Below are 25,130 nucleotides of genomic sequence, written 5' to 3' on the forward strand. Positions count from 1 at the left end.
TCTCCCAAACGTTGTCGGTGTTGTGTAGAAATATCATATATATATATAATTAGCTCATTTCCGTAACTTCAAACAGTTGGGTTTCGTAACACTTTCAAGAACGTTGCCAGTTATATTTGCTATTTAGACTTTGATTTTTGGCCGGTTTGACATTTTGATTTGTACTGTTCAGATTGATGTTAAATTTCAGATATGTTGTGGTTTCCATTGTTTAAGTTTGATCTTTAGTAGCTCATAATGTTGCTCAGGTTTTAGTGTGTTTTTCTTTCTAAGTAGGAACTTCTGAAACGAAATTGATACTAATAACGTGTTTATAAACATTAACGAGAAACAAAAACGAAGACAGTTTTTAATAGATGGAAAAATGTGGCATAAATTATAATAAATAGAAGAAAGAGAATAAATCGGAAATTAAATTTGCTAAACGAAATTCGAAAATCCTATTGTTTTCTTTTTTGTAATTCCTTAAAGATGCTGAAGATCTGAAGGCTCTAGCTTAAACTGTGTTTTTTAACTGATTATTAATATGATGATACATTTAATTAACTTTTTATGTTACATTTTTCAATAATTAGAATTTTGTTTTCTTGTTTTTATGGAAGCATGAAGCTCATAGTGAGTTAGAAACCAAATTGAAAAATAGTTCGATAGTTTAGTCCAGTAATAATAATAATTTCTTTGTTTTTTTGACGCCAGTTTCCAGAATGGCGTAAGCGCACCTCATATGCTGGGAAATCAGCTGAACCCTTCGTCCACCATGGCACAGAAGATGTCAGATACGTTATCGGAAGAGCTACAAGCCCACAGTGTGTTCACGGAAGCCAGTTCCACTCAGCAGCCATTGGTTGGCCCTCAGTTGCATAGCAGAGTCATTGCTTCCGTAAGTTGAATTACTTTTTAATTAATATTGTCTTCTATTGAGGTGTGGCTGTTTTATAAGATTGCAAAATCTAGGTTACTGTAACTTACAGTGTTTTTCTAAGGATATAAACATGTATCTTTAGCACTTTCCGAGTGCCAGCTGCAACCGCGTATCCAGCAAGACCTGAACAGAAACTTGACCGTTAATGGAAGTGTTACGTTCCAAACAAGGTGTTGTACTATGACTTAATACACTTAATATATACTTAATATATACCTATTGTTTATAATTTCCATTAATTAAGTCGTAATGATTTGTGTGAAACACCGTATACGCTCGCGTAACGTCCACACCATTTTATTAAAATTACGACGACAAAATACTAGTGCGAAGTTTACGCGATTCGTTCAAAACGCATCGATTCGTCACTGATTTTTGTTATAAATTACACGTGGAATCTCGTAGTACAGGTAATTAAGTGAATGAAAATCAAATAATTAGTATAAACTCGAGGTGATTTAAAATCAATAAACAATTTTTAATATATATGTATATATAATAAGACTATCAATGGCTTTGGATTGATTATAAACCGTTATTATAATTTAAAATAAAGTGTGTTTTAAGCTTTGGTCAGTGTTTCTTTTGTTAAAATAATATATATAGGTAAAATGACTCTTCATCATGACTAAAGAGAAATAAAAGTGATATTATGTCACAAGTATAAAAGTACAAATACCGAAACTTATATTTTCAAATAGGGGAAACCTGTGTGATCTAGGGTCCGGACATTATATTGTTAATTTTTTCAATGTTTTTTTTTTCCTCCAAAGTTCGGGTGCGGACATTACCCAAGCGTATACGATATTTAAATTAATTTTTATTCCAGATCTGTAGTGCAGTTTTTTTTTTTAAATATATATATATAACATGTGGATACGTTTATTTTGTAATATGTCTGGTGTCTCATTTACTAAAAGTTTGTAGGGAATACTCTGTCTGGATTTAGAATTAGGCTAGCAGGCACAAGAATGAGGCAAGAGTTGATCAGAATATTCATTATATTATTATTATTATTTAAAAATAAGACTTGTTTTGGGGTGGTTGTGTGCAGTCAAAACCCGTCGCTTGTGAAAGGATGGTTCTTCGCGCCCTAATGCATAGCTCCGGAATATTATTTCTATAAATATGGACCGACTTTCTGTAGTTGTCTAAGGAGACAATTTGGTCGACGGTGATGAAGGAAATTTGTGAAGAACCAACCATCGATTGTAGGTGAGTAGATCGACAAAAAGCACTCGTTTAAATTGATGACTGGAATACACAAGGAGCAAACAGAGAATTTTGGAGAAGGGACCATTTCTTTCCATTAGTGGTTCAAGTTAGTTGTATTTTTCAGAAGATACCTGGGGAATGTATCACTGATAGGTCACGTGACAGAAACTGAGATTGTGAGTGGCTTTTAAGACAAACTTTAGCGGCACTACCTGAATAAATTAGTTTAGATGTACTGCTTAACAAGAGACCTGTATTCAGAAATGGTTAATCGTATTTGTGATCTAGTATCAGTAGTCATGTTTCTCAAACGTTACTTACTGAGTCAACTGATATGTGAAGACTCTCTCGCTTTCAATCGCCCCTGTGGTAGCCAAAGATACGGTACTTTCCAGGTCATACAAGTTAGTTTGAAAATAATTTTTAATTTATTAAGCAGCTATTTTTTCTCTATTGTGTACCTGTATTATCGAAAAACAGTATGGCTTCTTGACGAATATGACAATCCCACAAATTTCTCGCTCACCTTTGTGCTGTTGATGTTCGTTTAAATGTGTATCATGTAAACAGTTTTGCGAGTATTTACGAAGAATAACATGAATATGTTGATTTGACAGGCTCGTTCAAGCATAGGATCTGGTGGTGGGGGAGGAGGAGGAGGAGCTAGTACCCCTGGGGCGACGGGGGTGAGTGGAACGACCGGGACACCAGCAGGAACAGCTCCAGGCAACAGTGTACCCCAGAACCTTGAACAGCTGCTGGAGAGACAGTGGGAGCAGGGAAGCCAGTTTCTAATGGAGCAGGCACAACATTTTGATAGTACGTATACTTATTACTAGTTTTACAAGATTTGTTAACATAGAAAGAGACTTTGGATACATTTTTCGATTTAAGTTACCCATATTAATTTGGTATAAATGAATGATATATTTGTATTATCTGATCTAAAGAAGTTCCATGTACCAAATCCCATATCTTTAACTCGTTATGGTTAATGATTAAAAAAAAAATATTGCCCTCTTTTGGGGTGGAATTTTTCTAAATTTAATACAATAAAATCAGCAGGAAGTGGTTGTGATAAGAAAGAAACAAAGAAAAAAAAACGCGATGCAAAAACTAGATCTTGCGCATTGATGTGACTTACAATATTGTGTTTTCCAAAAAAGTTCATTTTGTATAGTAGATATAATATTAGCATATAAAACGTAATACACATTTGGCCTTTTGATACCATATGGTCCTACAATCACCAGCAATTAGTGTAAAGCATTCAGTGACTTAATTTCGATTTCTTTTAGAAAAGCAGTGAAATGACTGGAAATAGAGAAACAGCATTAAGCAAAATCAAAAATCGAAATTAAGTCACTGAATACTTCACACTAACTCTTCTTTAACAGGGTGTCTATCGGTCACGAAAGTCATGAAAAAGTCACGAATTTAGCAAACGGTCATGAAAGTCAAGAAAAAGTTACGAAATGTAGCTTTTGGGTCACGATTTTTTTTATCTGTACAAATAAAAGTACAGACTTGAGAATTTTGTTGTATGAAACGTCAAAATTCACTACCAAAAATGTCTATGGTCGGCTTTAGATGTTATCAAATCGCAAGCAAAGCATGCCTCTATCGCATGCATGAAAATTCGGTCAAAATCGCACCCAAGTTTGCTCTTGAAAATGTTACTAAATTTTATGTTTTGGGAAAGAAAAGGTCAAGAAATTTCATTTTGGAATTTTAGTAGACACCCTGTTTAACGTTAAAGAAAACAAACTTAACAACAGGACATATAAAAGTAAGGATTCGGAGATAGAGTAATAAAAAATAGTGCTGATCATGTTCCCAGAGACAAAGGGAGTATTAAATCAAAGTAATAAACACAGAGGCCTAAGGTGCCCTTCTTGGCTTCAATCGTGTGTTAGCCGGTACACGTTTCAATGTCGCCAACTTCCCAAGACAATACAGGCAAACTGGCTTTGGAACAAAACACATAGTATTAGGGTTGGCTGGTTTAAACCAAGGTGGTTTAAATCTTGGTTTAAACCAAAAAACGAAAAATGTTCGTAAAATCTTGAACACACATTTGTGGGTTATCACGTTTCACTCCCGTATATTATTCGTATTGTATTCAAACCTAAATTTCACATTCATTACTCAGAGATAATACTACAAAAGCAACTTATATATATGAATGGTTCTTATTGGAACTTAGGTGGAACTTATATATATGAGTTTATGAATGGTTCTTTTATGCAATTGCAATCAAAGAAAAATTGTAAATATTGTTTCATTTTAATAACCTTTACTGTTGATAAAATACATCGAAATGCCATACTTTTTTTTGGGGGGGGGAGGGTGGTCATACAAACCCCACGAGAGGTATTTATTGAAATCAAAAGTATCTTTGGTTTCTATTTATGTATAAATGGGTCAGAGCTAAAGTGGACTCAAATAATTCGTACCTTGATTCACTTTTCTTACTGGTATGCAAATTAAGTCGTTGTATTTCTTTAACTTGGACTAATAAAAGTCGTAGTGAACTAACTTGAACTAAATTAGTTCTTCTGTAGTCTGCAGTATTTTGAAATTGTCCATGTGTAATTCTGTATAAAAGTTTCCTTGTGCAACTATTCATCTTTTTGTCCTTCTGAAATGACTCTTAACAGTTAATATTAACAAGTATGTAAAGATCAGTACAATTTATTTTTTTATCAGAAGTCCTTGTTGAGTGGGTCAGCAGACGTATCGCATTTGTGGCCAATTAATCCAGATTTTGAAATGAAATGTAAAAGTGAAAGATTTCATTTCGTCCCACGATTATGCCGGTTAGGCTAAAGGAGACGGTGATTATGAGAAATGAATGAAATGATGGAATGAAGAAAGTGGGAGGAAACGGGAGAACCCAGAGAAAACCCACGAGCACGGTGTTTGTCCACCACAAAGTCCACACGGCGCGAGCTGGGATCGAACTCAAGCATCGGAGGTGAACGCTCTACCACTGAGCCACCGCGCCCCCTAGTCCCGATTTTGAGTTCAAATGGAGGACAATTTCTCTCGGATGTAAGCCTAGAAGCAGTTTGGATTTCGCTTTAAGCTTATATGACCCCTTCCAGCATAACCCGTTTGTTGCATAATAACACCAAGGCGAAACAAACATTTGTGTCTATATGTCATATAAATACATAGAGCAAATTATTTAGACCAAAAAACCGGTTTAAAGGAAAAAAACAGTTTTTTTTTTTTTTTTTTTGTTTTTTCAATAAAAATCATGGTTTGCGATTGTTACGGGCGCTTGTAATCTTTTTTCCATTTTCTTATAAGGATAATAAGTAAAAAAATGTTGAGAGTTTCGCTTTAATCATTTTCTCTTTTCAGTCGCATCATTACTGTCATGTCTCCATCAGTTGCGTGCAGAGAATCTTCGTTTGGAAGAACATGTGAATAGCCTTATTCAACGCAGAGATCATCTCCTCGCTGTAAATGCTCGTCTTGGCATTCCATTAGCGCATAATTCACCCGCAGGAAACGTTACAAATCCACCAACACAAGGTAACTATTTTTTCAGTGTCTAGTCGGTTACCTGTATTATATTTTCCAAGTTTTGGATCTAATGAAAGAAATTATTTTATTTAAATCTTTTCTGTTGCTGTACATTAAAAAGACAACACGAGATTTTCAATATTTAACCTTTTTTAGGATTGCAACTTTTTGAGGTAAATTTTAGATTTTCAGTCAGCTACTGCTTCCTTACTATTTATCGTAGTATCATGGTTTGTACTTTTTTTTTTTTTTCGGATAGAGCATACTTTCCAACGGTACCACTCACTTGTCTGTATTATACACCAGAAACGGGAAAACCGGGAGATTTTTCGAAAAAAAAAAATCGAAATTTTTGCGCCCCTCTGACTCAGGCCTGAGTTGACGTAGGGATCTGAATTTAAAAAATAATACATTGTTATGTACATAATTCGTGTGCAAAATTTCATTCTTGTATCTTGAAAACAAAGTACGGAAAAAATTGTTGAAAGTGTGAATTTAGGCATGTATAGAATTTACTGCGTCATTACTATTTGGCCTAGAGCCATGGTTCAGACTCCATTTTCTTCAGTATAACGAGCCCTTTCCAACGGTACCACTCACATATCCGTATCATACACCTAAACCAGAAAAATTGGGAAAAACCGGATTTTTTTCTGAAAAAATCACTCCCTCGGAACAGTTGCGCCCTCAGGCTCGGCCCCGGGTTCACGTAGAGATATAAAAAAAATTGAGAAATACCCAAAGGTGCACACAATCCGTATGCAAAGTTTCAATCTGATGTCTTGAAAACTAAAAGCATGAAGAATTTTTTGAAATTTGCCTTAAGAAGAAAGAAAGAAAAAAAAATCACGCTCCTCCGCCCTCACTTAGCACCGTCAAGTTGACTATCCGGTTCCAAAATGCATCTCGGGTGTTTTTGGTCCATCCTTGACTTGACCAATAAAAAAATAATAAAATAAAAAACTGCGTAAATACCTGTTCTAGAACCTAAATAAGCGGTCAATGACGATACTACGTCATGGTAATAAAAGTTACCATAAATCCTAAAAGGCTTAATATTATTTAGAATATCTTAAACGAACAAATCTATTTATAACTTCTACTTTCTCAGTGTTCAGAAGCATTAATTTTTCTGATAGTAATTTACTTAAATACTGATTAGAAAAACGTAGTACTATACTTATTAGAAAAAAGTAGTACTAGTAGATAGGCCTTCATTTTATTCTAACAAAGATTTTTTTTTTCGTTTCATTTATAGTATTAGATAAATAGATTCAAGCCCTGCATACGTGCTATTGTAGAATTAAAGGGATTTAAAAGGTAGAAGATTAAATGGTTCTATCTTATATTGTGCTCTATCTTCGAAAGTTGTTACTCTGCGTACCAAATCAGCTATCTATAAGTCCATAGGGAACTTCTAAAATTATTATTAAACATTCACCATAAACTATATAATTATGTAACCTAAATTAAAGAGTCGGTTCTTTGTTTCATTATAGTGAATAACATGCATCCTGCCGCATCTGTAGTGTCGCCGCCACAGGAAAGAAGTCCTCGCATCAATAGTTACATGCCGATGGAGAATGGCCTTCCGGAACCAGCCGTTTATTCTCATAGAAGCCCTGGAGCTCAGGATCGGGTGGTTCCACCAAGCATCGTCGTTGGAGGTGCCCAGCCAAGTCCACAGACCATAACGCCATCTCCAACGATCAGGTATTCTTATTTCTTTTTATTTATTTAAGAAAAGTCCTTTCACTTTTTTTACCCTGAAAATATCAACAATGGAAGGTAAAAAGGAAGTCAAAGGGGGGACCTTTATTTAAAAAGTATCGCCCCCAGTATTCGCATGGTGAAACTGGAGAATAACTTGAAGTCAGAGAGGTTGGCAAGTCCGGAAATTCGAACACGAGACCTACGGTTGCGAAGCAGGAACACTATAGTTTTATCTACGCGCTTGTTTTCTGTTTCGTATAAGGTTACCAGCCATCCTTGATTTTCTTAAGAATTTTCTGTGTTCTGCCATGGCTTGTTTTTCCCCTGGACTTCTAACCGGGGATATTCTCATGAAATTTTCATGTGAAATGATGAATTTTAACAATGAATAAAAACCATCCAATTATTATTAGTATTATTACTAATTAGCATATATTCTTACTGACACACAATCATAATTATACGTCTTGCGAATAAAATCAAGTATTCAGTAGTACATGAGTGTACGTCTGATGAGGATCTTGGCTAGAAGATCAAAACGTCACGTGTAAATGTGTTTTTATATTAAATAAGTGCAGTCTTGTTCAGCAGTGTGTTTATTTTTAATATATTCGTAAAGTTAGTATTTTGGAGCTTTCATTGCTTTGTAAAACGAAGTTTTTCGTTAAATTAAGTACTAAAATTCAGGCTGAGAACAACGCTCAATTTCAGAAGGAATTCTTACTGGCAGAGAAATGATTCATTCTACAAAACATATTTTGGAAATTGGGAAATGTCGTCGTGAGAGAAGTTAACGCTCATCTAACACGACATTTGTGGATGGCGTCAACTGTATGTATTGTGGAAGACTGTATCGTGTCGCTAAGTGTTCATTACATTATTCTACTGTCCTGAATACTCAACCGTCAGAGAACGTAGGCTTTTCTTTCTATGTTTATCTGGTTTGACTTGATTATTATTATTATTATTATTATTATTATTATTATTATTATTATTATTATTATTATTATTAAAGTCTTTATTTTAATGACGGGAACAAATACCCTTGCTGCTGATGTTCCATTAAACTATAATCATCCATTCATTCATTTAAAGTTTTTAATAAATATCGAAATGTTTGTTCCGTATGATTGCGATGGCAAATTGTAATCCTCTTCTATATCTCAACTTGGTCACGAGGAATCTTTTCCTAGAATTTTCTGAAGTACTATTTCGTCTTTTGTTTCTATTTGGTTTGCGGGGAAAAATGAACTCTTGAAGGTGTAACACCCCCGTCCGCAGCTAAATAAATAAAAAAATAAAAATAAAATAAAATAAAAATAAAATAAATAAAAATCCAGACGCAGAAGGAGCTTTTTGAGGGAATAGCTGCCGGAAGAAGAAATCTCTCTTAAATAATTAATCATCCAGTCGCTGATATACAGTTGATATATAGCATATAATAATAATAGCAGTAATATCAATAATAAATAGTAAAACCAATTTTTCAACAAGAAGCATTATTACAAAAATTTACAAACAATATTTCTTCAGTTGAAACAGCAAATTCTCTGATAATATTATAGTTTAGTTGAGTTGAGTTGATTTTGAGTTTAACGTCGCTTTTCAGCAGTGAGACTATATGAGACGTGAACCTACAGATTAACGTGGATTCCGAACCACATGAGCTCCCGCCGGGAATGGAACCCGGGTGTCCCGCGCCAAAGGCGCGTACGTTAACCACTTAGCCACGGAGGAGCTTATATCATAGTTCAGTCAATCGATGCAGTTCTCTAATATTTAAGGACTTCCTTAACAAAATATTCATCAAATACTTGACAAAACTGAAGTTCGTTATTTACAAAGTTAAAAAAAAATAATGCTCGTCTGATCCAACTCTGTAAGCAAATACATACGATACAGCAAAAATTCCCTTCTGGATGGGAGAAACCATACAGAAGTATTAATTATTTATGTTGTCGCTCGCCTCCCTCCAAATCATAGGCACTGCAAAAGGCATTTAACATCTCTTCCCATTTATCCAGTTTCCTAGATTGCTGATACAAGTGTTGCAGACAATGTGGGGTGCGCAATCTTTATCTTGATCTCCAGTTTTACACATCAATATAAAAATGTGATAGGCTTTCATTGTTTGCACTGTTTACAGAATGATGCTGCATTTTTGTCTATTTAAACATCTTTCGAGGAACTTGAGGAACTGGTCACAAATATACATACAAACACGTGTATTTTTTGTGCAGCACTTCACAAAAACACATCGAGAACTCTGATAAATGCTGTAAAGTTGTTGTTTCGCATATTAGAAGAAACAACTAAAATGAGGAACGGAAGAAACTGAGTGTTGATATAGCTCTTCCAGTGTTCCCACATCAGTGTGACAACCAATCTCAAACGTGGCTAATATGTTCACTACTATAACGTTATTATTAGATACGGTGTAAAACAAAAACGAGAGCTACTTTCGATTTTGAAATTAGTTTTCAGCACTATAAAATCAATAGGAATTAGGTGATTTTGTTCAACGAATATTTTCATTGTTTAACAGTGATGGTCACTAGCTTTAAGAAATATGCATCATCATTACTGAGTTTAATAACTGATCACTTGACCTGATAGGGCTGTCATTTTGTACGGGTATTAACAGACCTGGCACAAGCATAGTCGTATCTGCTGTTCGAAAAACTGGGCTAGTTTATGTCCAAGACGCTGCTGCTGTCAGTTCCTTTCTTATATTTGTATAGGAACTTTACAGTAAAGCTTAGGTTTCGTGTAGAATTTTATCGTAAATCAGTCGCAATGACGACAGACCGGTTCTTTTCGCTAATAGTGGGAATTGAAGCCATTAATTTACTCTGTAGTTCGCTAACTTTTTTTGGGGGGGGGGAGGTGGCTCAGTGGTAGAGCGTTCACCTCTGGTGCATGGGGTCCCGGGTTCAAACCCTGCTCCCGCCAAGTGAACTTTGTAGTGGACAAACACCGTGTGCGTGGGTTTTCTCGGGGTTCTCCCGTTTCCTCCCACTTTCTTCATTCCACCATTTCATTCATTATTCATAATCACCGTCTCCTTTAGCCTAACCAGCATAACCGTGGGACGTAAAACTCAAAGATTTCATTTCATTTCATTTTAATTTTTTTGGTCAAATATACAAACTTTAGCTTTTGTATAAGAAGATAAAGAGCTATAGTGACATAACTATATTTTTGGAACCGTGTTGAACCAGTGTAACGTGAGTGTATTGATTACTTTGTTCACTTTACAGGCACAGCCCTGCAGGTAGCGGCTACTTGCCTAGTCAGTCTCCGCTGAATCTTCCAACGAGTCTTCCTGCCAGTACAACTATTGTTTCTCCTGCGGCGTCCACTCCAGGAGTCGTTCGAAGTACATCCGCTACTCCAGATGCCAGAAGGTAAGTTATTTTTTTAAAAGAAAACTGTTTGATGTTGATTAATAATCGTTTTGAAGTCTTAATTTTTCCTCTAGTAATTGTTATACCACGGTGTCTATCGGTCACGAAAGTCATGAAATCAGAAAACGGTCATGAAAGTCACGAAATTTAGCTTTTATTTCACGATTTTTTTTTTTTTTTTTTTTTTTTAACCTGGAGAAATATGGTATAGGCTGGAAAATTATTTTTCTATAAAACGTCAAAATTCACCACCAAAAATGTCTATTTTCGACTTTAGACTGTACCAAATCGCAAGCAAAGCATGTTTTTATCGCATGCATGAAAATTTGGCCCAATTCGCTTTTCAAAATGTTACTAAATTTTATGGTTTAGGAAAGAAAAAGTCACGAAATTTTATTTTGCAATTTGAGTAGACACTCTATATACGATATATGTTTCTTTAAATAACTGAGTAACGAAAGGAAAACTTGATATAATTTTGACATTTTAGTGGTGCAGCTTATAAATTGATTAAAAATCCATTAGAGCCTTTCTATTTCAAGTGTGTCCCTGCTGGTGGTGCTGCTGTCGATCGCAAGAGGAGGAACAAGTTGCTTTGCTATAGTCGAGATCCTTCCAATAGTTGAATGTAGACAGGTTTGCCACATTGACGGGCTTAGCTGTGCACTGTCTTGTTAGTCATTCTAAGTAGCCTGCGACTGAATGACAAATTGGCAACACAGCCAGGTCATTCACTTCTTTCCCCAGCACAAAGGGAAAGTTTCATCCGTAAGAGGTTAGCGGGGGGTGGGGACGAAGTATGTTTCACATATTTTCCGAGGGCACACTTGAAATAGGTCTCTAACATTCAGGTTTCCTGTAGTTATCATTTATAATTTGGATGATTTACTTTTCTTCCCTTTTTTTCTCTCATTTTCTCATTTGATAGATCATTCTGTGGGTAATAGCAAGCTTTCCAATGCTCCTATATTTCCTGTTTTTCCTATTTTTCTTATTTGCGCCTCTTCCTATAAACTCATATATTTCCTACATTTTAACGAAACCTCCTATATTTTTGTGCCATTGCTACTTCCACTTTTAAAAATAACATTAGGAAATACGGTGTGGGTGGTTGGAGGGCCCTTTGTCCCCACAGTAGGGTGGCTGAATGGAGAACCTTCTGTGTTTCGTCCTTTCCTGCTTATTGTTGAGCTGAGCGAAGCGAAGCTCTTATACTCGGGTTAGCCGTTTGGTTGTCCGCGAACTCCTCCTAGACCGTTTGGCCGATCTCAAGAAAACTTAGCACGCTGATAGAGTATGTCGTGCTGAGTGACAACATAGGTCGAAATCAAAAATCCGATGTACCATCGAGGAATAATCACCGAAAAACGCTTGCATAGACTTAACATGGGGAAAAAGTTTTCACGCGATTTTTTTGTCAATAATTAAAAATGGCATTTATTATTGCATAATGGCCAGGAATGATTACGTAGTTTAAGCTCGCTCAGCTCATTTCATTGCAATCGGGTACATCCATTGCATTCCTAGTCTAAAGATAATTACACCAAACAATATATACTTAGCGCAAAAAGTATTCATATACCTACAAAATGGAACAAAAAATAAACCACTTTTGTCATATTCATTAAAAAGTTCTATGGAGTCGTGATTGTAAAGACTTATAAATAATTTATTTAGGTGTATCAATTCTTTTTGCACTGACTGTAGGCAAATAATTGTAGAATATGTTACACATAGTCAAATCTTACCTACTAGTGAGCTACGTACGAAAACACTGAGAAACTCGTATAAAATTTTGCAACGAGATAATTATCCATTTAGTTAAATTTAGAATAGAAATGTATGTTCATATAACAATTAGTGTAATTTCCATGTGATTTTTTTTTTTTTTTTTTTTTTTTTAATTTCTACCTATTGGATAATTGAAATGTTCCTTCCAATAGGTAGAAATATTGTTATATGAGTTTGTTTGTTCCTTGTTCTTTAAAAATGTCCCAGGAAATAATTGAAATCTTCCTTTTTTACAGCTTCACGTAACCTCCTATATTTTTTCGTCGTGATTTCCTATATTTTATTTCATTAGCATTTGAGATCCTATAATAGTATATGTACGCTTGCTATGACGGAAGAATGGAGAACGCGAAAGAAAACTCTTGTAAAGTATACATAATATAAGAAAGTCTTAGGATCAATACAAGAATAAGTGTTTACAAACCTGAGTAATCTTAAAGTTAGCGCAAAAACTTAGCCTTTCAAATTTTCACTAAGCATTCGTCAGGTATCTTCAGCAATAGTAAATACTAAAGAAAGCTTCACAGGAGGAATGACTTAAAGAAATAAAGTTCTTGCAGTAATTGTGTTAAAGTATGTGTTCAATAGTCTTTGTTGATAACCTGTAGGTGGAGACATATTTGGTGTTGAACTTGTAAATTATCGTCAAAAATAATATAAAAGAATTCAATAATATAGGAATTAAAGTAAATTCAATTCCCGGTGGGGATAGTAAATCGGAAAGGCATAAAAACCCTTTTTAGGCCAGCCATACTGAGTGAGTTTTTTCCTGGATTTTCCTGGTTCTACCTAACATAAAGGTCCCAACCCGCTTCCTTCCTTCCCCACTTCCCCGGGGAGTGTGATCGCAGAGGAGCATCATCCCTCATACATGACGGGATAAAATGGCCGTAGATCCAGAAACCCAGAAATATAATTCCTAATATTGATCGTAAAAAAAACTGAATTGGAGTGTCCTGGCTATTTTTGTTTTCGTAATCGATGTCAGCGAAGGGTAGGTGTATTTACGTATATTTTTTGTTTTGGCAGGCCAGGGAGCAGCGGCCAACAACAGTACCCTGTATATCAAGTCGTCTCACCTCCTGCCATTTCCACTCATCAAGGTTCACTTCCATTGGCATCGCAAGTGCCAGTTGTCACTACGCAGCAGGTGAGTGCGTCCAGAAACTTCAGTTTGTTAATTATTTGCTTAGGAATACGTTAGTGTGAACCATTCCAATTTTGTACTTGAAACTTTCAGTTAATTGTATACTTGTATTAGTTCAGAGACCTTTTATAATAATTAAAATATGAATAAAACATCCGAGTTTGAATACCAATAATAGTAATTAAGGATAATTTGACGATTATTTATATAATTATGAAATAATAATAATTATAACAACTTACTGCGTCCAAATGCACTTGAATTGACTGAGCAAACGGCAGTGACTTCAAGTTTCCTCGACGGATAATACTAGTGCAGATAAAATGCTATTGGAATATTCATGGTGTGAACTTAAAAACAAGAAAATATACAGGGTGAGCATAAAGTTTTCCCTGATTACAAAAAATTATTACAGAAGAACCGTTTGACATAATAATGTAAATACCGGTCAGTTACATAGGTTAGTGTTAACAAGTTTTTTTAAAGACCACTTATGTTACTTATGGGCGATTGGCTTTCGTGATACCGCAGCACGCATTGCGCTTTCTCCTGCTCCGATGCCATTTCGCCAACTAACCCGCGCGCCAAGTAACGTACTGCGTTACTCTTGGGTAGCACTAGTGCCATCTATTGATCTTTAAAAAACTTGTAATACTAACCCATGTAACGGACCAGAATTTACATTATTATGTCAAATGGTTCTTCTGTAATAAATTTTTGTAATCAGGGCAGGACTTTATGCTCACGGTGTATGTTGGTATATAGCCATTAGTTAATAGGAATTTCAAGCGAGTGGTAAGTTGAAGCATGTAATGTTATAAGTTTATAATGACAACAATAACTTTACAAACGTTCTTCAATGGTGAACACAATTCTACAAAACTAATTATGCACTACATATGTAGATGCAAAAGAAGTTCTTAGTAAAATATTTGGATTAGTAGATCGTTCAAAAGTAGTGTTGTTCAGGTAAAAATTAATGACCATCATTTTTCAGTTGACAACACGAAAAAAGTACAAAATAAAATTCTGAGAAGTGAAAACGAAACAATCGTTTCTCAGAGTTATTGACGAAGGCAGCAGAGATTGCTGAAACATTTTAGTGCAATTAAAGTGCCTTTGGACACATTATTTTTGAGTAATTATACTAATAAGATTAATTATCTCGGATAAAAGCCCGAGTAGTATTTAGACTCTCACCTTACCAAGATTTTCGGTCTCCGGTAGACCTTTTAGATATATCCTGAAGATGGCAAGAACCTGCCACTGACACGTTTTTGTCCCGGATGCCTGTTTGGGTACTGATAGAGGTGACACTCAATTTTTATTATACTTTGATAAGCGTTCTATTGTTCCTTTTAAAAAAAAAATATAGTAGAAATAGTTTCTTAATACGCCTTTAGGAAGCTGTAAAAGCTATAGATTTGATATTATCTTCATTTTTTAACACACTTGCTCCAGAGGTGCTGAAGAGCCTTATCCAAATAGAGAAAAATCTTCGGTTTGTGACCATAATATCTTCTCCACAGCTGTAATGACGTCAGTGTGGTATCGCTTGCAAAACATCGTTCAGATATAGCTTTCTTTTAAGATTCGGGAACGAATGGAAATGTGAACGGCCAAATTTGGTGAGTACGGTGGATGAAGAACGAGTTTAAATCCGCATTCATAAACCGTTACCTTCGTAACTGCTGATGTGTGGCCAGGAGCATTGTCGTGGTGGTAGAGAACTCTTCTGATCACAATTTCTTTCCTTTTTTCTTCGATTGAACTCTTGAGTTTTTCTTCGCAAAGTCAGTTGAGCTGATTTGCGGTTCAACGTCCCTTTCAGCAGCGATACTATATGAGATAGAACCTACTGATTAACGTGGAATCCGAATCACATGAACTCCCGCTGGGAATCAAACCTGGGTCTCCCACACCAAAGGCGCGTACGCTAACCGCTTGGCCACGAAGGAGCTACTTCGCAATGTCAGCATAAAGTGTCATGTGATAGTGTGGCCTCCTTTTAAGGTAATCAATGAATAGCATACCTTGGGACCAGCCCCCGCTCCCCGCCAAAAAAAATAATAATAATAATCTTGTCACATTCCAAGCTGAAAGAATGACTTTTGCTTTCATTGGGGTGGAGATGACGGATGCTTCTATGATTTAGACCATTATTTGGTTTCCAGCTGATAGTGATAAACTTAGGGTGCGTCTATAATGGTGAATCGCAGCAGAAAATTGTCCACGTGATGCTCAAACCGTTTTGAATTGTTCAGTGACGTGGTGTAGTGAGCACGCTATGGTTTAAAAGTCAGAAGATGCGGAATGCATCGAGTTGGAATCCTATAAACTAAGTTCAATTTTTAAAATGTGATCTGTTTGCTTCTGTGATATTTGCCAGCCTGTTTACTGTTTGACGAGTTGACAATTGCTTGTATAGTTATATGAAGTGTGAGGTCAGTGTTTTTGTTGGTGGTGGCACTTGGCTTTCCTGATCTCGGTTTCATTTCAACATTCTTAAATTCTTGAAATGATCTTTTGATGGTGCCACATGAAAGGGTAGATTCACCTAAAATATTGACCATATTCTGGTGGATATCGGGCACTGCCATTCGTTTCAGCTGCAGATTCTGCGACAGTGTTTTACTCGATTTTTCTGTTGCCACGTTGGCTCAGTGGTAGAGCGTATCCCAGCCCCCGCCAAGTGAACTTTGTGGTGAACAAACACCGTGTGCGTGGGTTTTCTCGGGGTTCTCCCGTTTCCTCTCACTTTCTTCATTCCACAGGGTGTCTATCGGTCACGAAAGTCACGAATAAGTCACGAAATCAGAAAACGGTCATGAAAGTCACGAAATTTAGCTTTTACGGTCACGATTTTTTTAAACTGTACAGATGTAAGTACAGATTGAAAAATTTTGTTCTATAAAACGTCAAAGTTCATTACCAAAAATGTTGATCGTCGGCTTTAGACGCTACCAAATAGCGAGCAAAGTACGTTTCTATCGCATGGATGAAAATTCGGCCTAATTCGCACTCAAATTCGCTCTTGAAAATATTAGGAAATTTTATGATTTGGTAAAGAAAAGTCACGAAATTTCATTTTGGAATTTTAGTAGACACCGTGTTCCACCATTTCATTCATTTCTCATAATCACCGTCTCCTTTAGCCTAACCGGCATAACTGTGGGACGTAAAACTCAAAGATTTCATTCCATTTTTCGATTTTTCTGTTTTCCAACTATTAACATCTGACTCACTTCGAGAACCTATCAGCGACAAAATACGAGGGAGCATCATAAACTAAGATCACAAGGCCGATATTTCTGGAGTTTCGTCTGTTAGAGAGAAATGAGGAGTGTGCGGTAATTTTAATACATAAAGTTGACAACTGCGCAGTTTTCCTAACCGGCATAACTATGGGACGTAAAATTCAAAGATTTCATTTCATTTCAACCTATGGCGCTAATAGTATGTAAACACAAATGGCGACTTGTTCGGAAAACTGGTCTCGCGAAGAAGAAGTCCGCTCAGTTATTCGATTTCTGTGGGCGAAACACGTAACCGCGACTGAAATTTACCGGCAGCTGGTAGAGGTTTACGGGGAGACTGTAATGTCTTGTCAGTAAGTCGCAGAATGGTGTCGCAAGTTTGTGGCTGGTGGAGAAAACGTCACCGACAACGAGCACAATGACCGACCCAGCACGGCATCAACAGATTTGAACACAGCTGGGACATCCTCGACCACTCTCCCCACAGCTTGGATCTTGCTCCAAGCGATTTTCATCTGTTCTCGCACTTGAAGGAGCACCTAGGAGGCCGTCGCTTCGCCTCAGACGAGGAAATAAAACACTTTGTGACACGTAAGGACAGGATTTTTACCAGAAAGGAATCCTCAAACTCATCCCACGATGCGACAAATGCTTCAACCGATATGGAGACCATGTCGAAAAATAACCTAATTGGTTGCATGAAATAATATATACATGTTTCACTGCAGGCTCTGTAATCTTACTTTCTGATCATCGTTCGTAAATTCCTTAGAACCATTGTACATGTTACTAAAAAGGTTGTACTGTTATGAAATATATATTATTTCTGTTCCAGCTGTGTTTAGCTGAAATATTTTCAGTCATTTTTTGTACAATGCATAATATATGTTTTTGTTTTATTTTGTTTTAGATGGTTACACGAAGAGATGGCATTGACGTCCATCACCAGCTACCTTCGTCAAAACCTAGTTGAGCCTTGAAACATAGATTAGGCAATTTTACCCAGTGAAGACTGCAGGTTGGGACTCTGTCCCCGTAGAGGACTTTTAAAGCATTGTTTAAGATCAGGGGTAAAGTATGAGACAAGAGCAGTTAGGGTGGAATCATCTTCCTCTTCCCTTCGTGCTCAATAGTACAAACAGTCATTGACATTTTCCCTTTTACCTTGTGTTCATCATTGCATCAGAATGTGTTGTGTACATATATTGCATAGAACTACACTTGTACATAAACATAAACAAAGCATCCGTTCTGTAAGAGAGTATTGGATGAGGACAAACTATGAAATTGTTTTATTTTAAAGCACCTTCAGTTTTGAGAACTGATCTCGAAGTGAGCTGCTCTCCTAGCAATGTCGTAATCGTGTGTGTGTGTGTGTGTAGATCTTTCACAGAAACCGTCCGTTTCTCAACCTGTAGCCACTTCTTCCTTGAGTGTACTGAAGAATTCTTGATGGACATTTTTTTTTTCTTTCTTTTTGTAGAGAACATTTGATACCAAAAGTCAAATGTAAGGACTATTTCCAGCTTCAATGAGGAGAGGTTTTACTCTATATTTCCTCGTGTGTGTATTTGCAATGAGGACATGGTTTCTGTGAGAATCTACAAAATTCATTGTTGCACGCTTATTCCTTGTCCTCACAACAATAGAAGCTAATGTGTATGCAGATGGTTTGTACACGCGCGTATGTTGGGTGTGGTTGATTAACATTTTTGCGAATGAGAGTGTTTGTGTTTTCAATGTTATTGTGTGTGTGTGTGTGTGTGTGTGTGTGTGTTGAGGTGAGTTGAAGTGGAATTTTTTTTTCGTCTCATATATTTTTCGTTACTATTTATGTTTGTTAACATGAAAAAAAAATGTTGATACCTATGTTTAGTATATATATATATCTAATGGACATTAAATGTGTAATGGGTAGCAACTTTCTTAGATAAACTCGAAAAAAAAAAATGAACTTTCTATTTCTAACATGATTTTTAAAAATCAAAATTGAAACTTGTTCGTATGTTTATATTTTAACACAGAACCAAACACAATTCAGCTATTGGGGTCTTATTCATATCAACTTTGACAGTTCAACACATATCCATATGCGGACCAGCGAATAAAATATACTTTATTTTTGTAGTTACTGTTCATTAATACATGTAGTGCTCGCTGATGGAAAAAAAAAATAGTGTGGTATTTGTTATATGTGTATTTTTCTTTCTTTTTTTGTCCAAAAACTTTTAAATTTAATTTTTCATACCTTTTGAGCTATCCATTTCTAATTGCAAAGAATGCTTTTGACCTGTTGAACTTCTTTGGCAAAGTAGTAGCTGCTAATTTCCATAAATTATGAATTTATTGCTTAACAGGGTTTGTAGATAGTGATATAGATTATGGAAAAATTATAGATAAACCCAGATACCTTCAAATGCATGTAATTTTGATTCATAATAATAATAATAATAATCAGGGCGTTTTTCTTGTACATAGTACGGCTCCTTTCTTCTGAAGAAGCTATTTCTCTGGATTTTTTACGTTAGTATTTATGAAATGAATATTAAATTTACAAGATTGGAACAAGAATATATCAATTAAAACGGTAATAAAGAGAAATAGATAACAGCATTTGCTAATTTATTCCATTTCTTAATTTTGCATTAACTACAATGCTGTCAATCTGAGTACCTAGAATAACATATTTATCATGAGTACCACCACCGACGCAAACAGTTATATTAGTAATCTGTTACGGGTTAGGCAATATGTCATTGCCTCTATCAAACACATGATAAAGGTTCAGTGTAAAGCTGCAGCTTATAAGTCTCTGAAAAATGAGAGAAATCGCTTTGAACCACCAATAAGATTCTTTCTTCCATTTTTGCAGTTGAAAATATTTAGCTGTAGTTAGTCACGAACCTGAATTTTCAATTAGATTCAAACTTTCACTTTTCGAAAGCTTAACTGTCTTTTTGTCCTCTTTCTTTGCTGTCGCTTCCAATACTTAATTCCACAAATCATTTATAATTTTTCCAATAGCCCAGTTCATTAATCTCTTTCCGTTTGTCTCTTTTTATTCATTGTGCTTCTTTCCACTTTCTTTTCTAGTCTTTTACATCTTTGTGGACTATTTCGTGCCGTCTCTCTTTTATCTAATGTTGTCTTACTTCTTTTGCGGCTATTATCACAATTTTGTAAGATGTCACATCTTCAAGAGCTGTGTGAAAACCATTTTTCAAAATTTCTCACATTTTACAGTCAGGATCTCTCTCTCTCTCTCGTTAGTAGCCCCTTTACTTTCATGTTCATCGGAATAAGGTTTACGCATCCTGAAATTAATACTGTACATAAGTTAGAAAGACATGAATAGTGGTATTTATGATAGACATATATAGTGTGTATATATATGCATTTCTACACTTGTCCAGAAACAAAGGAATTGTCACTCGTGAAATTTCGTATTTGCTTTAAAATTTTCAGAATACTTTTATGCAAAGTATTTAAAATCAGAAATTTTTGTCTTTCGAAATACTCCCATTGTGTTAATAAATGAATATGTTATGGATTGATGGTATGTATGCGTATCTAGGCATTTAAAAAAAATTCAGTTTACTACTAGTATACTGTAATCATTATATCCCACATTTTGCTTTTATTTCGTAGTTAATATTCGACATTTCATTTATTAGTACTCGAAAGTGCAATGTTTAATAAAAGTTGTTTGAAACTCTTTAGGATGGGGAAACAAGAAACTTCAAGTAAATTAGTGCTAAAGATTGTAATCCTTGAATACTGTATTCTGTGAATAAAAATTCTTGTTCCCATTTTTCCCGATTCAATTCGTCTATTTGGTCAAAAGAGTAGAACGACAGAAAAATAATACAATTTTTGAAAGTAAAAAAAAAAATGATGAATTGCATTATGTACGAACTTTTCTGATTATAAATTGACAAACTGCCTGATTATCTTCATCCATGCGGTGCAGTAGTTATTGCTGAATGGCTATCATTATCTCCGTCATCAGTTCATAAATTTGTGTGTGTGCATTGGATATTGAGAGATTTTTGTTCGTTAAAAGATACCTAGTATTTCCCTTTCGTCTCTAAGATTAGACATTATCCTTTATTTTTTACTATCCATTATGGAAGAAAGCTGAATCATTTGGCTGTTAAGTACAGAGTCATTTTAGAGTACAGTAGACTCCCGAGTATCGGGCCTAATGCGGCGAAAGGGCAAGACGGAGTTCTATGAACTCATTTCTTTGCCCCTCTAATACCAGAAGGCAAAGTTTTTATGTCAAAATTCACTGTTATAATACAGTACGTATTTTCTCATTTCTTATTTGGCTCTCTGCTGGTACTTTATAAATGTTTATGTACTGCAGTGCACATTTCAAGAATTTATTAGAGAAAAAGTAAATTAAGGAATACGTACAATATATATGTAAATTGTTCACATTTTAACATAAATTCTGTAAACACCTAATTTAAATTCAGAAAACATAAACAAACAAAACATTAACGTAAATCTGAAGGCCTCATTCTTAAGAAAATTGACTCAAACTGACTTTACAGTATACAGATATGAAAAGGTAACCCAAGATAAGAGTCAAAACTTAGTTTTTAGTTTTTGGAAATGTTCTTAATAGATGACTGCTTCCATCGCGATAGTACGGAGAAAACTGGGCCGGATTATCGCGAGCCGGATACTCGGAAGCTTAGTGTATGTAGTTTTCACTAGAAAGTAGTCGGTACTTTTGTAGGCTTAGGGTAAAATACTAACTTATGATTACTAAACTCATAATTGTATTTCTTTATTATTACTAAAGCCGAGTGCAGCACTTGTTTGGCTAAAAGCGTAAATTGATTAGTTATGATATGTTAAAGATGTATTTTTAAATTACGTAATCATGTTCAAATTTTCATTCTGCTAACTAATTACTGATGTAAAATAACTTAATAAAGAAATTGTTTTCATTTATTACGTACACATATGAATGTTTTTTTTGAATGTAAGTAGCCATATGTATTGTCATCGTTGGAGTTAACAATGACTTGACTGTTTATTCTTTGTTTTATAAATTGCAATTCAAAGCTGGTCATTTCTTAATATAACACAGCACGTGGATATGTGTTTGTAAGTTCCAAATGAACTGTCAGTTCCTAAAAATTGTAGAAGTTTTATCCACTTCCTAAAACAGAAAATCGGGGTTGAGTGATGTAACAACACTTCCTTTCATTGTTTAGAGATATACCAATGCTGATTTAACTTAATTGCGTAGCATTCATTTTATCACTGTTAAAATTGACTACTGTGTACGTTTTATACATCTTGCAGCAACTACTGAAGATAGCAATAGTTTTGCCTTGAAATTTTTAACAGTAGTCTTATGTATATTTATATACAGACATGTATGTATTTGAACCACACTTTTATACTCTGCTTTATGTGTAATTAGAACTTTCTAATCATGGTTAAAGACAAAAGAAGGCTCTAGATATAAAATTCTCGTTCCATAACAAGCCGTAATCACTTTTGGTATGATCATCTACCTCTTTAGTCCTTCCTCGTCAGGAACACTGCAGATTACCGGTAATATGGACCGGATAATGACTTTCAAATGAAATATTGTTTCAGAATTAAATATATTTTCCAGATGCTTTTATTATCATGTTCCATTGATTGTGAAAGCTAAGTTAATGTACGGTGAACGTGAAAATAATTTACCTACTATCCTGTAGTGCTTAGTATCAATGGCGAATAGCGAGGCTTTACCCTTGTTTGAAAAACAATTGATATTGTGTGTTATGGATACAGACTGCACGAATTATGTAGTTCTTTGAAAGAAAAGCCCTGTTGAATTTTATGAATGAATTGGTCTACTACAATATTAAAAGAACAACAGTGTCTGTTTTAAGTTTGGCAAAATTGAATTGACATTAATATATAAGTTTGTCCCTTGTGTTCGACTAATGTGCTTAATGAGATAGTGTACATTTGTAATTGGAAATGAGCACATGGCAAGTTGCATATCTATACTTATTTGATTTTTCAGTTGAAAATTTATAATTGGCGTTATATTGTGTAGTTTTGCAGAAACACAAGTAATGAAGAATGTGACACTTTATCTGTATACAGTTTATACGATTAATAATGGTTGTATGATACAGTAACCAGACTTTTGAAAACCTGAACGGATTTTTTTTTTTTTTTTTTTTTTTTTTTTAAGTATTTCTGTGAATTTTGTCGTTCCTTTTTTTTTTTAAATATATATACATTTAACTTTAGACCAGGAAAAACCTGTTCCGTTGATGAAGTTACTAGAATTTAGTGATCACGAAAAGATGAATTCTAAACTAAAAATGTAAAATTTGTAGTGTCGCATTATACCCTGGAATAAGCGTTTCTGATTTCTGTTAATTGAGATGCATTTAAGTGACAATTTTTCTTCTTCTTTTATCTGGATTGGACCTCTTCACTTGCGTAAGGTAGAATTTACTTGATTTATTACTGAGAGGTTGTCCAACATTTGAATTAAAACAAAAATATATATGTTCATTACCCCTTGAATTGTAAAACACCAGAGACTGTTTGAGTTTAAAAAAAAAAAATATCGATTTAAATTCGTTTCATTTCGTACATATGAGGGGTGTTCAAAAAGTATTGAACCTTTGGTTGGCAAAAATCCATTTATTGATCTGGAAATCCGAAACACTAATCCCCTTCAAAGTAGTCTCCTTGGTAATGCAGACACTTCTCCCAGCGCTCCTGCCATTGTTGGCAAAACTTCTGGAACGCAGTTTTTGGAGTGGTGAGCAACCATGCCGTCTCATTCCGCATGATCTGTCTTCTCTTGATTCAAATTTAGCCCCTTCTAGTGGCATTTTCAGCTTGGGGAAATAATCAAAAAAGTCACACGGAGCCATGTTGGGTGAGTACGGAGCCTGACGACACACAAAAAGAATGTTGTGTTTGATGATGAAAAGTCTGAATTAAATTTCGCAAACACACTCCTCATGCTCAAATTCTCGTTCAGAATTGAATGTATAGATCTGATTGAATGGTGTCCGCTTGGATACCGCCAAGCTTTTGACAAAATTTGATGCAGTATTTCTGGTCAAGTTTTTCTGTCATTTGAAAAAAAAAAAAAAAAAAAAAAAATCCGACGACCGCTCACTACACGTCTTCACTTGTTGGCCGACTCCCAGCGACTGACACTTTGTGTGGGCGGGAAAAAAATCACAACTGCGCATGAGTGTCCCCCTCTACATCAGCATTAAAGAAAGTCTCCCGCGCTTTCAATGATTTACGCGGGAAAATATAAGGTTCGGTACTTTTTGAACACACCTCATGTGATTGTGTTCATCTTTAATAGTGGTAGTTGAAAAGAAACATGTTTGAATCAATTTGTCTGTTCTCATCATCGTGAGATTTTCTCGTAACTTACGAGATTTTGATCTTTTATTTTTATAACCAACGATTATGCTATTACTAGAAATTAGGTGTCTATTATACACTATTTTGATTGTAATTAAAGTTCCAATTTCAAATATCACCAATAGTAGCATTACGAAATCATCATCATAATGAATACTTTCTTTCGTAACATTCTGCTTGTACAGTTAATAGAAAAAAAAAATGTATGCCTTTTGTTATATATGTTCTTTCGATACCAACTTTGAAACGAGGAATCCAATTAGTTTATGAAAACATTTTTTTGTTTGTTTGTTTTGCAAACTACGTTATCAGAGTAAATATATTCATGAGGTACACTCATGTCCAAAATTGTCGCATATCTATAAATATGTTGTTGTAGGAATATAATTTGATAACGAATCGCCAGGTATGTATGTGGCAAATTTCATGTCAAAAGAGCAGTAAATAAGAACAATAAAACGAAAATAAAACTTTCTTGTCCATTTACCAACATTTTGTTTTACTCGTTCTAATACAGTTTTCGTATTTATAATTTTTTCCTATGAAATGTGCCACAAAAATACAGTTCCCGATTATACACATAGTATCAATATTAAAAGTATCCTGCAAAATCATTATCAAATTGTATTCTTACAAGAAGACAGCTATAGATATGCGACAATCATTTTGAACATAAGTGTACTTATGATCTTTCTTTTTAATAGGTAGAAAGGTTAGGGAAA

General features: G+C 35.0%; 1 protein-coding gene across 3 annotated transcripts in view; it reads left to right on the plus strand.

Moving 5' to 3' along the window:
• Window positions 1–19,498, plus strand: part of LOC145669032 (uncharacterized) — a 97,337-nt gene extending 77,839 nt beyond the window's left edge. For all 3 annotated transcript variants that reach the window (XM_081737379.1, XM_081737381.1, XM_081737380.1), the window contains 7 exons: window positions 697–880; window positions 2,755–2,956; window positions 5,507–5,680; window positions 7,171–7,384; window positions 10,645–10,791; window positions 13,612–13,732; window positions 17,897–19,498. In XM_081737379.1, the coding sequence (XP_081593505.1) occupies window positions 697–880; window positions 2,755–2,956; window positions 5,507–5,680; window positions 7,171–7,384; window positions 10,645–10,791; window positions 13,612–13,732; window positions 17,897–17,959 (1,105 nt within the window). In that variant the 3' untranslated portion in view covers window positions 17,960–19,498. The remainder of the gene's footprint in view (window positions 1–696; window positions 881–2,754; window positions 2,957–5,506; window positions 5,681–7,170; window positions 7,385–10,644; window positions 10,792–13,611; window positions 13,733–17,896) is intronic.
• The last annotated feature ends 5,632 nt before the right edge of the window (window positions 19,499–25,130 follow it).

The sequence above is a fragment of the Thermobia domestica genome, chromosome 13, assembly GCF_964235325.1.
Source record: "Thermobia domestica chromosome 13, izTheDome1.hap1.1, whole genome shotgun sequence".
Taxonomy (NCBI): Eukaryota; Metazoa; Arthropoda; class Insecta; order Zygentoma; family Lepismatidae; genus Thermobia; species Thermobia domestica.